This window comes from Mizuhopecten yessoensis, unplaced genomic scaffold, assembly GCF_002113885.1.
Source record: "Mizuhopecten yessoensis strain PY_sf001 unplaced genomic scaffold, ASM211388v2 scaffold716289, whole genome shotgun sequence".
Taxonomy (NCBI): Eukaryota; Metazoa; Mollusca; class Bivalvia; order Pectinida; family Pectinidae; genus Mizuhopecten; species Mizuhopecten yessoensis.
The window spans coordinates 396,050-415,091 of NW_018480042.1; the positions used below are offsets into that span (position 1 = coordinate 396,050).

Below are 19,042 nucleotides of genomic sequence, written 5' to 3' on the forward strand. Positions count from 1 at the left end.
GCTCATACCTCCTCTAATTGTACAGCAAAACGTGCTCAGCTTCCATAAGCACACTGTGAACAAGTTGAGCGATTTTTCTGGGTAATTTGATTTTTCTATTATTCAGTAATTGTTATTTTAAACGCAACACAATTGCTCTTCGCTAATTTGAAAAGAAGCTGCATGATGCTTGTCGCTTTGATGTGTGGCTGCCCGAGTTGTCATATGCAAAAATAATAAATGACCTTATCAAGTGTCCTGCCCCTTACAAAGTCATTCCTATGTTTCTATGCCAATTAGATATAATTATTTTTATTATGATGTTCATATTCATTGCCATAGCTTATTAAATTTTTGTTATAAATCAGATATTGTTTTTGTTATTTATAATATGAAATGTAAATCTGGCATAATAATTATGACAATTAGCAAACCATCATCATCAATTCTAAACTATAACACTACAACATGACCACTGATCCCCTTCTGATAAGTTTTTCTTTCGGTTTTTGCCAACTGTTATGCGACGCCTGTCATAAGTATCTCGGCGTGTAAACCTCTAACCCTGTTGGAGTAGTATTTCCCCCTATCATCCTCGGAATAAATATGGTAGATAGGTAAGCATTTTTTTATGTTGGCAAAATATTGAAACTATGTTTCTATAGAGCAGGGTTTCTAACTTTTAACAGTGCATATAATGAATGCCAATAACAACTTTAGGGTAAGCACAATATCTAGGGTAGGCACTGCAATACTAGCCCGAGTTTCCGCTGGCCCTGACACCAGACTTAGATATTTTGACATATAGATGTCTGGTACCAGACATCAACATGTCAAAATGTCCAAGTCTGGTATTTGGGCCAAAGGAAACTCGGGTGGTACTGCAGTTTTTATTTGACATAATACTGTATGTTTACATAAATCATAGACTGTTTGAGGCGAGTATTTAAGCTATGGAAAGGAAATAAATAAATCAACAAATCATTCAGATAGGGAGTTATGAAAGAGGAGAAGCAAAAAGTTACCTATTTCATACCTAATCATGTTTTTATAATCAGTTTGAACGAAATGTGCGTTACACACAACATCAGCCGGTGACGGTTTGCCCGATCGCATCTCATTATGGCGACCCTCCACTTCAGTTCTTCTTTGTCATACGGGGGCACCCGTACGTTGCAGTTTACGTTGTAGACCTGGCTCTCGGGGAAAGTTGTGTCCTCCACTTCCAGAACATTGTGGTACACGGACCGTGATACACAGCAGTACTTCACCTGTAGGTTCACCATTCATCAGCGACTACAGGCGTCAACGTAAAATTAGGCCGTATACACCAGATCGCGCCTCCTTTTAAAAAGAGCGATACCCCCTAGTACACCCGCGCCCTCTAGGAGACAAAAATGTCGCGGTGGGAACCATTGTGACATTGATTTCCGATTCTATAAGTATTTATTGAATGCATTGCATTTCGATTCCAGTATATATACACATTATGTATTTATTTAATAATTCTTTTGCATACAAGAATGTTACATAATTATTTTTTTGCATATTTTAGACATTTTTGAAAGCAGTTTGAATGGTTGAATTTATATTCCATATAAAGTTTATTTCGGTGATTTGTTATTTGTGTCCATTTCCATTATCGCTAAATGTTTTGCTTTCAACTCGCTCTAGTCTGTCTTGATCACGGAATGAAGATACGAGGGTTTTGATTGATATAGTTATTAGATAATGTAATGGAGACACCTGTCATATTGGCTTGTAATGACACCATATTCTCTAAAGGAGTTAACAGGCTAAAAGTTACGTAAATAAATGCCTTATATTAATCATGGAACGTCTTCAGAAACAAACATTTCACACTCTTAGACGAATGAGTTTTATATGTGTAATACACGTACATGCCGGTTTAACAAAATCAATCAGAATGTGTAACCAGTGCATGACTTACACCCGCCCTACGATGTTGATAAATGTAACGGTTCATTTTCCATAAAAACGTTGTCATTACGGATCAATCATTGCAATGATATTCCTTCCAGTCCATAGATAAAAGAACGACATCTTCGTACGTGCTGACGTGGATGAGAACACATTTTGTTTGTTTCATCTTTTTTTTTCAAATAGTTTATTTCCCCCGGCTAAAAACTGTATATGTAATAAACTGATAAGTATATACATGTTTATATAATTAATTTAATAGGAGCTGCCAGGGTTAGGGAGCCCTGGAGTCAGTCCTCTAAACAGGGTTAGGGAACCCTGGAGTCAGTCCTCTAAACAGGGTTAGGGAGACCTGGAGTCAGTCCTCTAAACAGGGTTGGGGAGCCCTGGAGTCAGTCCTCTAAACAGGGTTAGGGAACCCTGGAGTCAGTCCTCTAAACAGGGTTAGGGAACCCTGGAGTCAGTCCTCTAAACAGGGTTAGGGAGCGCTGGAGTCAGTCCTCTAACCAGGGTTAGGGAGCCCTGGAGTCAGTCCTCTAAACAGGGTTAGGGAGCCCTGGAGTCAGTCCTCTAAACAATATGGTGTCCTTCCAATTGGACGATAACAATTTTTTTCTCATCAATATCACATTCAGAAATTTGATTTGGAAATAAAACATTTGTGCATAGGGTATTGGACATCTTCAGAACAAGAACATACTACATTGTACCATATTTCACACAAAGCACACACATTCAGACGTTTTTAAATATACAACAGTATCATAATCAGTAAACTTATACACACACGTATACATACACATATAAATACGTACATACAAACACTCTTACATACATACATATATATATACATACATATATACACATATACGTACATACATACATACATACATACATACATACATACATACATACAAACACACATACATACATACATACATATATACATACATACATACATATGCACGGTAGGACAGATTGACATTTGTTAAATGACCAATCCCAATCCTGTATTAATACAGGTATGTAACATTTACACGGAAGTTTATTATTGTATTTTGTGTATCATTCTCTAAGTGGTAATGTGTATTTTTGTTCTTTCATCCCTTCTTTCTGGACATTTTCTCTTTTGATAGATTACGAGATAAACAACCACTGTTAACTACGAGTGTCCAGCCCGTTTTATTTTTCATAAACACCTTTGCAAGATAGTTCTTTTTCTATCTATGTCTGATGTAAACGTCGTATATCCTTTGAGTCTGGTAAATTTGGCAAGTACCTGCTTTTAGTCAATAGGTGCCGATTGTTGAGATTAAATAAATGAACAAGTGTAATTGAGACAATTGTTTTATGTTCAATTATAGAGTTTCCTGTTGTCCCGTAGTTTAGAGGTATACAGTTAATTGCTGGTTATCAGTGCACATGTGTTGGCTATAGAATCAATTGCCTTATGTCAGATAAGGCATAGTATATATGACCTGTCGAAGTCAGGGGATGCTGAACTGCATTTCCTGCCTTTTTGCACCTGATAATGATTTGATATGATATTACACTGTATTCATGTTATTTGTCAGTCCAAGATCAGGCCGTTGAGCTAGACACACGTCTATGTTAACCCGTTAGGACTAATACAACATTTAACACAACGATTAGTGTTTAGTATTTGTATCCGAGAGACTGTGATGGTAACACCAATAAAACGCTGATGAATGAGACATGTTCTCTACTGAGCTTCCAAGTAAACTGTATCTTCAGCAGTTATCCAATTTGTTCCTTTTAAACCTATCTTATAATACTTTTAATATGATATGGAAATCAGAAATAGCAACCGAAGTAGACAAAGTACTTATCAATGACACTTATATTGTTGTTTTATGTGTTAGTAATAAGTCGGGCTAATTGTTTTATTTGTTGGTTTACTGCTATGGACTGAATAGTATTAAGCTGTTATCGAATAACCATATCAATATTCATTACTTATTTTTTATTAATCCTCCTGTTAAAATGTAGTTTTATTTCACATTGAACAACAATGTTTGAGCGGTATTGCGTGCAATTCGTTCAATACCTAAGATTGCAAAGGAAACGTCAATCATTCACTTGTACTTTCACACCTGCGACATACCTGATGAGTTCGGCCGTGTCTTTCGCATTTCGAAAACCAACACATATAATGAGAAAAACATTGATAAAAGACTACAGTCGCCTGTACGTAAAATACAAGAAATGAATCCTACATATCGCTATGAAACTAGAAAAACGACATAGTATTAACATCAAAGAAACAGACACTACCTTAATTTTCCGATTATGATGTAATTTCCTTTACTTCATGGATTGAATGTTCTGAACGTTTAGATTTACATCTGCTTTATAACTAAATTTACATGGTGGTTGTCGTCGATGATGCAGAAGAGGCTTTCCCTTCTGGACATCTGGTCTGAGGTGCCTGAATGATACTTTTCAATGGTTTTATTGTATGACTACATTGTACATTTAGCTGTGGAGAAATATTACGAGTATTGAGCTAAACGGACAACGCACAGACAATGAAGAAGCACGAAGACACTTCTCAATTATGTCTTGTTGCTATTCTTAATGATTCGATGAAAGTCTCAGAAAGTATGGTGACCTCATTTTTTATTCTGATACACGCGATGTCAAATTTACTCAAGCACCTTCATACATATAATCATACATACATGTTTTTTTTATTTTTCTGTTCGATTTTGCAAAAAATACATTTTTTTAGGAATAAGTTTTTTTTAGATTCATTTAAAAATAAAGATAATGAAATTGCCATGACAAAACATCAGCTTGAGATTTATATCAAACACTGATTCTGCACTTTTTGTCTTCAGTATATCCAAGAGAGAAAAATATACATGTTGACTCAGTTACATATATTTACGAACACTGTAACACATGTCACATCAGTTATATATACACCAATTGTAAATTGCATGGTAAGTTGTAGAACACTGTAAGTTTGTTTCTTAGTCAGTACATTGCAGTGCCACAGTTTCACAGTGCTTCTTTGAAGGGTATCTCTGTCTACCAGTCAAATTGTAGTAAGCAATATCTGTCAGTGACCGCTCAGCCTGTGACCGCTCCAGGTACTCTAGCCGATGGGCACTATCGCTAGGACCCCAAGCACTACTCGGCTGTGTGAGAATTGACCATCTCTGTACACAAAAATAGAGAAAAAAGACTAAATTTGGAATCAACACAAAAAAAGGATATTAATCAACTAAGCGATTTTGTTCTGGTGATAAATAGGTATATGAATATGAGAATCACAAAATGTCAGAGACGAAGTATCAAGGCCAATGTTACCAATCATTGCTAAGAACGAAGTCCAAAGAAGACACGGCCTATCGTAGTTGACCTTTATTTGCCTAAGTGACGCCCTATGATATTGAAGGGAATGAGAAACAAACTATACAACTGATAATGACATTCATATAAGCAAATACTAACAGATCAACCTGTTGAGGTTGTCACTGTTATGACGTCATATTTGCCACTTTGGATACCACTGACCCTCAGTTAAAATGACTTCTATTCGTTTAACAAACATACATGATGCATACACTTTTTTGAGCTAAAATAACGATGGTAAATAAAGCATGGAACATTTTTTAGTTTGCATTCAAAACACCCTTCTTAGAATTCGTCATTTCTAATTGGCATTCATATTGGCTATAAATACCACCTGAAAACCGTTCAATGAGTGAATGAATTTATTGGCAAACACACGAATCTATCTTCATACCTGTTTTAGTGTCCCTTGTAATTTGGCGAATTGCCAGACGATGTAAAGAGGTATGGGAATGACAACTGTAAACGAAAGCGCCCAGCCAATGACGCGCGTGTCATCCGGGTATTCGTATGAACCGTACTTTGGTGACTGGTACATGACAAAACTTGTCAGGAGCAGGAACTGGAAACGAACACCACACGAAATCATTTTTGTGTGATATATTTGACATTATTGGTATCTTTCCGATCTTGAGTATACCTAACGATGACTTGTAAGTGCAATGTCATTTTACGGTCATCATAACATATCACTTAAGCACTTTATCATTACTAAACCTCTTCCAAGCAGGGAGGATAGGATGATGAATGATGCTTTTCAATATTTATTTTAATGAAAGAAATATTACTAGATAACACTATTTCGTTTCAGGCTCACAAAACCCTATTCACTTGTTTGACGACCAAGAAACCTCTCTTTTTTACATTTGTTCTTATTATCCAAAAAATAACATAACACCTTATGTACAAACTCATATTATATTCATATAAATTTTCCCTTGTTTTTGTACTTTACTCTAATTTTTCGAGAAATAATTCATCGATTAATTCAATTATTTATTCACAAGAATTTCATAATTTGATTTTAATTATATTTCATTACATACCAGGAACAGGACAGGTGATATATATGCTGCTACAAGTCGGAACAAATGTGGCATTTTTCGTCCATTCATGTCTTTTAATCCATAGTCAATACGATCACCTCCTGCAAAAGCAAAATTGCACCAAAAGTAACCAATACATAAACTATGATTTTACGTATGCGCTGCTCGCCCTTAGAAATCCGATCTAAAAATATTTTATTGGACAATAGAGACTTTAGAAAAAGATTCAGAAAGATGCTTTGATAAATTCAACAAACGTATGTGAGCATATTAGTTATGCCATGAAGAGAATTCATTGTTTTTCCATTTCGAAAAAAAATGTCGAGGAGACAGTATCCTTTGACAATAGTGTGTTGAAGTCAAATATTAAAATAAATTGCAGTATCAATTTGGAATTAACTTTTAATTGTGCAGAAATTAGTATGTAACATAGCGACAACTAACGTTGAAATCGGCATAGATATATTTTTATATTTGAGCTGGTAATTGTAACATGTTTTTGTTGTTGTTGTTCTTCTTGTTTTTAAGTATTGTTGTACACATTTTAAATTGCTTACATACACATCAATAAATAGTATATCCATGCCATAATTATTTGCCTACAACCGCAACAAAGTAAACATTTGGGTCATTTTATTACACTATAATTTAGTCAATACGATGCTATACACAGGGTCCTGAAGTCAAATTTTAACAAAATGGGAACACATGTGTGTCATTATTAAACAAATTATTGCGGTGTATAGTATGTAAAGTGTGTATGAACGTTGTGGAATGCCAGATGCCTTCCAATATAATAAATTGATTTGATTAAATTTCTCTCTTACCACACAATCATATTTAATCAAGAATTAGATTTTAAAAACGGAATAAAATGTGTAAAATACATACAAAATACATAATCAATGTTGCACATAACATTTTTAAATAGGATACTTCTAATTTTTTTTTTTATAGAAATAGATCGAATGTGTGTGTATTCAAAGAATCAATGATTACTTATGCTTCAAACTTACCATAAAACCACATAATGGCGATAACCTCTAGAAGAGCTATCACTAACACCGACCAAGTTGGCCAATACCAATCAACAAACTGGAACATGTACGGGCCCGCCTAGAAACAATGAGCACATTTTTATTAGTGCATTTCTTATTCTTATTAGTATGAAGGGATGGTCACATAAAAAGCGGGTAAGGAACAATTTGAGGAAAGCATAAGAAATGATTATTTTAGCTTCACTATGATAATTGAAGTACAGAACACATGGCTACTGCTCTATAAACTACTCAGACTAAAACATATTCAACATTTCATGTTTCCCATCCTATTTCTCTCCTAGTCCACTTCTGCTTCTCACTTTCCCAAAATTTACCCCTTTAAAAATGTTAAAAATGAACGAAATGTACCCAGAAATATATAGTAATTAGTCAGCACGTCAATATCAAGGTTTCCCAATGTATTCCTCGATCAATTGCTCAAGTATACAATCTCAATAAAGTTGCCTTTGATGAAGAGTTTACGTGAAATGATGTAAAACAAAGCATATTAAGCGACCGGCAAAAATACAATTGATCAACACGATAAAGAATAGCGACGTTTTATTTGTTTCATTGCACTTGAGTTTTATTCAGTCAGTTGGTTGAAACATCTGTGTGACTTGAAGAGCAAAGGGTATGTGCCCCTTCGAGCAATTATCAAATCATTGATCACAATATTATGGAGTAAATCGGATAAGTTTTCGAAAGAAATATGAGAGTTTAAATCTTCTGTTTTTCTACATCTTATTGGAATTACCTCGAATCGGATGTTAAAATATGGTCAAGTCACTATCTCATTAATTCAAAAGAAATGCATATCAATGCGGAAATGAAGGCCTCTTTTGTTTCATAATTTGGATGCATTACCGATAAGTTTTGAGCTTGTCATACAGCAGTTTTCCAGTAGCCTCTAGAACCGAAACAAAAGTCATTATTCCATAAATCCTTACGATTTTCCTTTAGAACGTCATTTAAAAAAAAAAAAGATGCATCGATTGAAAACAAATCATGTCTAACTTCACATTTTGTGAATACATGTATCTTATTTTACCTGTGTGCAAAATGGGAGGTTGCCGAGAAACGAGAAAAGGCTGACCAGAATCACAAGAATAAGGTGCCTGTGTCGACCTAATCTTGAACTAAATCCTTCCATACAAGACACCACGGTCTCCGTACAAACAACCTACAAACATCGGTGAAACAATAATCAGTTCAACAATGACCACAGAAACTATAGAGAAATTGTAGCATGTTGATGCAGAGAGCCCAACATAGGAATAGTTGTTCTGGCTCAAAATGGCCATTTCGTTCATTTATAAATTATATTGATTGCCTTTGATCTATTAAGATAAACGTCCAACATTAATTCGAAAAAAACCATTGTGAGTAAATACAATGTATAGAGAGAAAATATTATGACATACTTGAAAGCGTTGCTTATTCACATTTTTTCTTTTTTATAAAGTATATTATGTAAACCGTGTCAGCATAAACATACCAGCTACAAAGTTAGGGTCAGAAACACTAGCCAATATGTCGCAGCGGTACATATCATAATCTGTGCCATATGGTAAAAACAACAACCACTGTAAGTATTAATTAAAATGATAAACTTCACTCGGTGTTTGTCATACCTGTGCGTCAATTCCGACAATAGTGATAGCGAAGAAAAACATCACTGCCCAGATATAAGGCGCTGGGAGGTAAGTCAGTGCCCGACTGTAACCGACCATACCGATTGACATGCCTGTATCACAAAAGTAAAACATGTGATCACTGAATTAGACGTGAGTTGTTTTCTCTGAAGTGTATTGTATAATAGAGACATGTACATTATTTTGTGTGGCATAATCCGTTAACATTTAAAAATGTTCATGCTCTGCACAATTCCCTCGCATTAAAGATTTTCAGTTCGTTCAATCCGTATCGATTGCAAACGGCTTTGCACATACATGGAATATGTACAAATGTCCAACTATATAAAAACAAAAATTATTTAATTACTTTTTAGTAAATAAAAATGACTTATCTTATTTCTACACAGTGTTAAAAACAGTTATTTTAAAAAACAATACATACCTGACTTAACAACATTCTCAACAGGAATATTAATCTCTTTCGCCATAACACCTATGACGGCGAAAAGGACGACGCTGCTAAACACCGATACACAAACATCCCCAATGGCGCCAATAAGCACATTTCTGCAATAAAAAAAAAAACATAATCAAAAAGTATATATGTACCAACAATAATAACAATAACAAATGTAAGTTTGTATCGTAATCAAGCTAATGTAAACATAATATTTTCCACTGCATATAACCCTACCAAGTATATTTTAGATAGAAATATAATGTGTTTTACCTAAAATCCTGTAGGCAGATTTCTTTTTTTACAATGATTAATATAAACAGCTTTGATGCTCAATATAAACAAAATGCCCATTCTCTTTTATATGATATGAGTCATCGAAGGGGAGAAACATACGAATTTCCAATTATCATTCACTGTAAATATGAATTGCAAATGTTAAAAGTTGATTTATAGTTGTTTTGATTAATTCATGTTTGTTACAAGTTTGTACAGATCGTTAAATCATTATAATCAGCATTACGATAATAAGTGAAAATCACAATGGAAACAATATGTACAGTTGTGGGATCGCACAACGTTACACGATGTGCGGTGTGCGCACGATGTGTGCACGGTGTGTGAACGGTGTGTACACGATGGGCGAACGATAAAAAGCTGGACGATCATTGCTTGCGCACATCTGTGTGCACGATGGACGGACGCTGTGCGATAACAAACGTGGTTGGTGTAAAATCCATTCTTATATTTAGATGTATACGGTTTTTTGTTGAAATATATAAACTTGATGTTTACGTATGTTTCCATATTCTAGCAACATCTATAAACTTATATAATTATCTTTCTGTCTATCCATTCTTATATTTAGAAATTGTGTTTTCTGTGTTTTTAAACAAACTTAATCGTCACATTTAAAATTACAACACAATCCCGTATATAGTTAAACATAACCACTTTGTACATGTACCTGGACCGTAGTTTTCTCCCCGCCTGGGGCACTTACGTAACTCGTCCGGTAAGGCCGGGGGGGGGGGGGGGGGGGTGTTGAAAATCCAGGTGAAGGGGAGCCATAGGCAAACGAATGCAAATAACAAATACTATTCATTACGGTCAAACGGTATCGCGTATCAGCTCGATGTGTCAGACACTGGTCAGGTAAAACTCCGGACATTCATAAAAATGTTATTTACCTGTTCTGTTACCTTATAGCCAAACCAATTCTTGACAGCCTTACGGTCGCTGTAATACTGTGTAACACGCATTGTGAAATTGTGTAATCTTGATTATTGTGATGAGAAATTACAGATATATACACAGTGTACATTATCGTATACAAGCTTTCCGTATTTTTGTCATTCAGTAACTTTGATCTTCAAATGATACCAAATCGCACAGTTGTGCGGAGAGAATTACACAACGGGGCGAACGATTGCTAAATCGCACAGTTGTGCGCACCATGTGTGGACGATGTGCGGACGGTGTGTGAAAGATGTATGCACGGTGTGCGCACGCTATTTTTGGTGCGTTGTGCGGTCCCACAACTGTATATATTTATAAAACAGTAGTATCTCATGAATATCAGTATTCTTTTATATCTTCCATGAAACAAGTAGTAAAGTTTAATTTATATCTTTTTTGTTAATCTGGGAACGTGCATAAGGTAATTGTGTATGCTAGGAAACCAGAGTACCTTATCAAAAATCGTGTCAAGTGTTTCTGATACTTACTGACCGAAAACTTAGTTCTAAAAAGAACTGATGCTCGAATTCCTTTCAACAGTTTCAAAAATCCTATGCAGATTATTTTGTATAGCATCTTCTATAAACATGTAATATTAACAACATATATTAGAAAAACATGTTCAAAACTTGAAAATATATGTTGATCTGATCTAACACAATGTTTACTTGTGAGACCGGGGTTAATTTTGCGGTATGACATGTTTTATGTGAATGATCATTGTGCTACGCCTTCGTTTGGTTTCATGCTAAACAAAGGCAAATGTAGCCCCATATTGTTCACATACATTCCGTTAACTAGCAAATCCTTGCCCCGAAATTCCGACGATATCAAGATATCAAATATTCCAGCAGAGAATAATACTGATATAACAAGATATCTAGGAAAAACACATTATACTTATCCTTACCTCAGACAGTTCGAGTGAAATTTCACATGACTTCCCATCACCAATATGCCGCCCCAAGCTGGACCGAGACTGTAGAAAGCCATGAATGTTGCCTCTAGCCATACCTGTCAGATTAGTTTCATTTGAATTATCAAATCGTTACATTTCACTTGGTACGATGTTGTCAAATCACATAATATTACAGAAAAGTGTATACAATTTGTTTTGTTGTTTTGTCTTTATAACGAAAAAAGCGTTATTGTTTATACTCTTTAGTCTTGTAAATACTGTATGTATCATTGAACAATAATAAACAAACCTTGGAGTCAGACAGTCTACTAAAATCAGGTGTAATCAGGAATAGTAGACCATCTTGGGCGCCATTCTGAGTAAACGCTTGAATCAGCATTGCCAAACCAATTAACGGAGGAAAGAATGTGGTAAAAAGCATCATCTGGAATATGGAGACACAAACATATAAGTAATGGGAAAGTCACGGCGGATTTATAGAATTATAAAGACAGATGCTATATATTTCTTCTGTAATGTCAAAATCTAATACCAATATGTAATACTAATTACCAGTTTTGATGATGTATTTTACCAATCAAACTTTTAAACACTGCATAACTATATTGCAGTACAATATCAATTTATGCATTATTTGTAGCAAATATACCAACTTTTCCAACGGACTTTACACTCTTCAAAAGACCAATAATGACGATGACTTTGAGTATAATTGTCCATAACACGAGGCGCCATCGCAGAGAGCCTACCTCATTAATTCCACCTGACAGCGATAATATATTGTACCTGTAAAATACATAACCTTGATTAGTTTGCGAATTCGGTGATATAGAAGATAGTTTAGTTATCTTATATTTTGTGTGATAACTTAAGTTTTTTTTTTTCACTTTTTGCATGCTTTTATTTCGATTGAAGACTTTTCTTAACCAAAGAAAAATGTTTACACAAAATTTAATAATTTATTTTTGGGAATTTGATTCCTAACAACAACAGCTAGGGTCATAAAATGACGGACATATATGAAATATACCTCCATTTAAAAAAAATATTATCTTATGTGTTGTGTTTTTGCTGCATTGCGATAGTGCGGGTCTGATGCCGACATAAGAGTGCTACCTCGATTAAATACCATGCTGCATACATCAGGAACAGTATTCAAATGGATTATAATATGCTGCCAACGAGTGAATTACTTCTTTACGCTACCAACTAAAAGCTGAACAATAACAGGGTTAACCAAGCAAGGCGTTTGGAAAGGGAAATATAGTCATATCAGATACAATAAATAAAAAAAGGTTAGGTCAGAATTAAATTGGTTATTTGTGTGACTCCTTGTTAAGGAAACAAAATAAAATTAAAAAATGGGGGTCCCAAGCTCTTATGAACCATTCGCTTGGTAACAGCTGGTATACTATTCTTTTTTATATCCCCGATGTTCAGGGTTTTAAATAAGAATGAATAATTCGTTCAAATAAAACAATACGTCTATTCATATTTGTACTGTAGAAATTATACATTGTTTGTCATACGGGACAGCGACAGTTTCATAAAAAAATGATTGCGCTGAAGACATGGCAAAATGACACGTACATGTATCTGGGTCTTCAACTGAATAAACATGCACTTACTGCCAAAATTCTTCTTCTGATGAAACACCTGTTGAATTGTCTTGGTAACTGGTTGCATTTGTTGTTGAGTTCCATAGGCTTTCATCGTTGTTCGAGGTCAAGAGTATTTGGGATGCTCTACATGAGTTGGTGTTCCATGTGTGTCCACAAGATGACCAAGGTAAGTCAGTCGTAAATGACTGTCTAAGATACTCAAGTAGCCAGTAACGCATTGTAGATACATAACTGATGTAACCTAAATTCAGTAGAGCGATAGAAATACCAATCCCTGGGGAAAAAAAAAGTTGTTATGATAAATAGATCTATATGGAGATACTTTCGAGAAAGAACTGATAATGCAAGTAATGCAAGGCATACACTTGTAGTACTGGACACATAAAGAGATTTACAGTGGCTGTAACACAGTGTTATTGTATGACTAAAGACTTATGCTTTGGATTTTTTCTGTCGTATGGTTTTCATGTACATTCAAAATACTAGACAAAAATAAATGTTCAAATCAACGATAAACGCAAAGGCCTATTTTAGAAAGAAAGGTAAAATATGAAACAACTGTGCATTTCAGGAACAAAAATGATAATGCATGTAGATGTAGTAGTTATTCTTGTTATGAATATGAGATTAGGAAATAGATTATATAAAGGTGTGCTTCTTGTTCCAACTATTACCATTAAAAAGTGGTGAAAACTCCCATATCTGAAACACTCCTTTACCGGAATACTGTCCAAGGAAGATTTCAAGAAAGTACAAGGGTATACCGCCAGCAATCAGTGTTAACCCGTAGGCAACTAGAAACGCACCTGTGTGGGCAATCAGAGAATGAAAATGTGTTAGTACCCTTGTCGCTCCAAACTGAATGGTTTTCTACTGAACAATAACGTATTCTCACACGTAACATCAATAAACAACGAGTGAATGCCGAATTGTTAACAATATAACAATTCGAACTCAAAATCGATAAAACTTGGTGGCGAAATATGAAAAGAGGAGAGATTTTTCACAGAGCAACTTAAAAAGTACAATCAGAATAAGACCAGATGTTATGGAAGGATAAATATCTTCTGTTTCGTTGATGATAATAATTTATAACTTGGTATTGATGCTTTCCATATGAGATACTTTTTCACTTCAAAAATATGAAACTAACCGAAAAACCGTGAGTATGTCGTCAGCGAGTTCTGTCTGAGGAATCGGATTGATAAATACTAGTTAGGACATTCAAATATTACGGGTTAGAAATGTACATCCTTTAAACTTGACCACGCTTATTGATTGCGTGTAACTTTCCCAGTAATTCCAACTGGTAGAAAAACTAATTGGATCTAAAAAACTCAAAATGTCATTTAACGTCACTTTCAACAAATAAATCATGTTTACATACGCATCACATTCGACTTCCAACAGCTGTTACGCTATGAAATGTACCAAAATATATCAATATTTTATGAGAAACCTTTGAATCAGAGCCTCCGGTAACTAGCTCCAAATATAACAAATAAAACTGAAAAAAACCACTCAAAAGACGTGTGCCTTCATTTTGTATTAACATCGATAGAGTTATATCAATGATGCTGTCCGCGAGTATAGGGTATCTGTCAGCAAATAACTATACCCTGAAAGTATATGTATAAGCATTAGGTATAATGTATTAATGACTTTTGAACAACTCTATTTTGAGAACTCCTTCTCGTAGTGGTCTTCTCTGTCTATATAAAATAAGAGACTGGTCGTTTGACCTATCAAAAATTAAAAAAACATTAAAAAAAGAAAAGTAGATGGACATGAGCTATACTTTCAATAATGGTAATTAAAAAGTATAAGAGATATTTTTCTTATTCTATTTCATGATATATTTAATATAAACCGCGTAAAACAAAAGCGTCGGATATCAACTTTTCTTTGACAAGATTATGATAGTTTGCATTGTGGATACTTTTTGGTCGTCAAAACATTTGCTTCTGCATTGTTACGCGTATATTAGTGCAACATGAGCGGATTATCTCAGTTCAGTTCAGTAAACAAGGTCAGTACCTCCCAAATCACCTGAGATAGCCGATTATTTTATATTGATTGTTATTGATGTAGCTGAAAACATTCTTATAAACAACTCATAATCTTGCGTGTGCACCAACTGAACTTTGTTTGAAGTTATATGAAAAGTAACATTGTCATGGAATGGTGTACATGTACAGTTGGAAAGTTTCGTTTATTGGCAGAAAATATTTCATTTGACCTAAAAGCTATTCTGCAGCAATCGTGAAATATTTACAAATGTGTAAATTAGATGGACGTGAGCTAAACTTTCAATAATGGTAGATCATAATAGCATTATCAAAAACAGAATGAATATTGCTACGTTCTTATCATATTAGAAATGCCTTGTGTGCTTTGGTAGAGAATTACAGTGAAACTATATTGCTGCATATTTCAGATTTAAGCTCTCAGACCTGGACTTAATTTGTTTAAGGAGACGTACTGCAAGTGCATCTGATGCTAAGATTCAGGTAACTCACGCATGCAATATATATTTCGATCAAGAAGTTTGAAAATGAATCGAATGATTCTAACCTACCCCCTCCATTTCTCCAAACAAGATAAGGGAATCTCCAGAAATCTGACATTCCTGTCGAGCAGCCTATCAGCGAAACCACAAATTCCACTGTACTGCTCCATGTTATCTGTTGTTTTGACTCGCTTCCGTCCAAAGTTTCGACATCAGCATTCTGTTCCTTCAGCTGTTTGTCATTGGCGTCTTTCTTCATGCTGATACGACTGTTCCTGAAATTGAATATCAAATGAAAAACTAAACATTTTCAAAAGTTTTTGAATGCGATTTTCGGAAGACGCTTTCAAGAAAATAAAACCAGATTAAAAGTCTCGTCTTAGAATCCCTGTCCCACTGCACTGTTGTTTTTCTTATATACAGTAACCTCCCCCTTAACTTCCGTTTGGATAAAACTGTAGCTCAGTTAAGCCTAGACAATTCTGTTGACCAGGTCACTCAGTCGGTTAGAGCGATAGTACATTACTCTGAAGTCCAGGGTTTGAATCCCGGTTTAACCCCACTGGTATTTTACACTCAGAACACTGCTGTTCATTATGTTTTGTGTATTTTATCTTTATTATTTCTCATACAAGTCGGCATGTTTGACTTGGTATTATCAGGCTTAGCGTCATATTCACCTTGTCTCCATGTATGTAATGTATGCATGTATGTTTCAGCGGATTGCTGGGGTATTTGCTTTTTTGCGATTGCGCGAATCTGATGCCGATTTTGAAGTGTTACATGTACCTCATTGAAATACCATGCCGAAGACAGTTTTCCAACCGGTAACATTATACTAACAACGGTTTAACTAGTGTTTGCGATTATCCTTCATGCTCATTTTTTAGCAGGGAATAGCAAACTACCATTTGGAGGACTTTGGTATGACCCGACCTGGTTACAGAACTTTTTGTCTATCGCACTTGGACAAACGTCCAACAACAGTAATTGCGAAGCAAGTGACCAGGAAATGAAAAGATTGTTTGGAAGTACAGAGAAACTATATAAGATATCATGATGTGTCCCAAAGAAGAGGATATAAAACGACCTGCAGGGTGGGGAGGGTGGGGGCGGCGATATATACCGTTTCAACACTACAATTAAAAGATGTAGTCGTTGAGCCCTCAGACTCACTGTGAACTTTTTTGGCCGGGTAGTGACAGTAAATAATACGTTTTGCTGAAAGGATCACATTTTCCTTTTTATCCGATTTTAAGATTATTTTATTTAACGAAATGTCACTTTTCCGACTATATACATGTATATACAGTTTTCGGATTCCAATTATTTCAGTGATCGTGACAAAATTGAAATATAAATACCTTTAAAACCTTCAGAGGAAAATCTGTAAAGTAAAAAAAAAAGCAATGGTTGAAATGAAAGCGTTACCTTTAAATCTTGTAAAGCTATAGGCGTGACTCATAGGGTTATTGTTTCATAGGGATCACATTTTGAGAGTACAATTATGAAGGAGATTTATTTCTCACACCTCAGACAAGGATGTCCCTCCCATGTGACAGATTTTTCCATATTGCCCAATCTGTGTGGCATCTCTACGTGACATTTAGCGGAATTTGCAGACAGCGATGTATTCATCTGCGTGATTTAAGCCTGAAATTGACAATCCGCATTATAAACATTTTGCTTTGTCGTTATATTAGACCAGTCAGCCTACGGTTTGACCCGCACCTAATTCCAACAAAGACCATTCTTGTTGGATTGCACTCAGAATATATGTAATTAAAACATACGAAAAGTCTAGAAAAATCTAAATAGGGGAACATATTGGATTTTCCGATTAATGTGTGCAAAAATATGTTGATAATATATTGCGCGTATGTGTAGCCGTAGGTGCAAAGGGAGATAAATCCTACCAGCAAGCACGTTTGTTTATATTCTGTGAGCAGACTTATTTATGACGACTTGACAGAAAGCTGTTGTAAATATGGTGAGTGGTGACAGACATTGAAATATAATGATCACTTACACTGTATATATACATGTAACATGATATAAAAATGTTATTGTGTATGCTGAGTGTACGTGTTTGACTTGGTTGGAGAGTGTTGTCTGCTCGAGTCCCGAATCGTAAAACCGTGCCGTACAACAGGTTCATAAACACTGAAATTTTACCAAACTAAGTGATGTCAGGGTTCAAAACAATTATTATACCAGAGTTCGATTTAATTTTAACCGTGTAGAAACGGTTATTTGATAAAAAATATTTTTTGAATGACTGGACCAGTGTATATTCCGTACGAAAAATAAAACTATGGAACCCTATAGTTGCCGTACACACTGGTTTGATCCGGTCTACGACATACATAATGTAGATGGTAATTAAATGTACTTAACAGTTTGTTGTGCAGGTATACACGTCATTGCAATTATAAGTGACATTTAAACACATACAAATGACATTGCTTATTCGCTTATTGACTTAGTCTTTTTATGGGAGCATGGGGGGGGGCTGCAAGTTCGACACCACGAATTATATATATATAAGGGTCCTGACGGTATTTAATTGGACAGACGCTTGAGATACCGTCAAAAGCAATATAATACGATACGGAATGGTTTGTTTTTTGTTTTTGTTTACTATTTACTATTTATGGAAGACAGGACATTTTCCCAAAAAATAGTGCGAATACATTACTTAAAAAACCCATTATAGACCGAACTTACCCAGCTCTAAAGATCTCCCTGTCCACTTAAGCTTGCAAGCACCATCATTCCAAAAAAATAGATAAGTGGATAGGGGGGTGGGGGGTTGGGGGTCTACATACGATCAAATGGCCCATCCCCAATCCGATATTGTCAAACTGCTTTTACCTGCAATCTGTATAATAGAACATATTATCAATATTGTGTTTTATTATTTGTTTCATAATCATACATCTTCTGTTTTATTTAATTTTATTTATATTATCTTGTTTTTATATCTTTTGTATTATAATTTTTATTATGTTCTTTTTGATATGATTTTGTGGAAAATGTAAACAAGTAACCGTCGTGTAAACCAGACGTCTATGGTCTTCGGACTTCCAGAATGATCAGTGTTGCCAACAAAGGTATGGTAGGTGTGTATTTTTATATTTTATTTTTACACCTTTCTTTTTGCTTTTTGTTTCTTATAATTACATTTAACTTCCAATGTAACCGTTTTCTCTTTACCTCTATTAGTTTCATTTGCTATATATGTGATATACATTCCACATTACCACCACGCA

At 35.0% G+C, this 19,042-nt stretch overlaps 1 protein-coding gene across 1 annotated transcript; it reads right to left on the bottom strand.

Moving 5' to 3' along the window:
* Positions 1 to 4,894: 4,894 nt before the first annotated feature.
* Positions 4,895 to 9,542, bottom strand: LOC110442663 (sodium- and chloride-dependent glycine transporter 2-like). Its single transcript, XM_021486369.1, has 7 exons — positions 9,467 to 9,542; positions 9,022 to 9,134; positions 8,439 to 8,570; positions 7,364 to 7,463; positions 6,348 to 6,448; positions 5,696 to 5,863; positions 4,895 to 5,105 (listed from the first exon to the last, which is right to left on the bottom strand). The coding sequence occupies exons 1-7, from the start codon at positions 9,510 to 9,512 to the stop codon at positions 4,917 to 4,919; spliced, it is 849 nt and encodes a 282-aa protein (XP_021342044.1). The 5' UTR covers positions 9,513 to 9,542; the 3' UTR covers positions 4,895 to 4,916.
* Positions 9,543 to 19,042: the final 9,500 nt, after the last annotated feature.

What these genes read in the sequence shown, in the direction of transcription:
- LOC110442663 (XM_021486369.1), bottom strand. Translation starts at nt 9,512, where the DNA reads ATGGCGAAAGAGATTAATATTCCTGTTGAGAATGTTGTTAAGTCAG. An exon ending in TTGTCGGAATTGACGCACAG is followed by an intron (nt 8,571 to 9,021) that starts GTATGACAAACA and finishes CGATGTTTGTAG; the next exon opens with GTTGTTTGTACGGAGACCGT. An exon ending in TATCACCTGTCCTGTTCCTG is followed by an intron (nt 5,864 to 6,347) that starts GTATGTAATGAA and finishes GTTCGTTTCCAG; the next exon opens with TTCCTGCTCCTGACAAGTTT.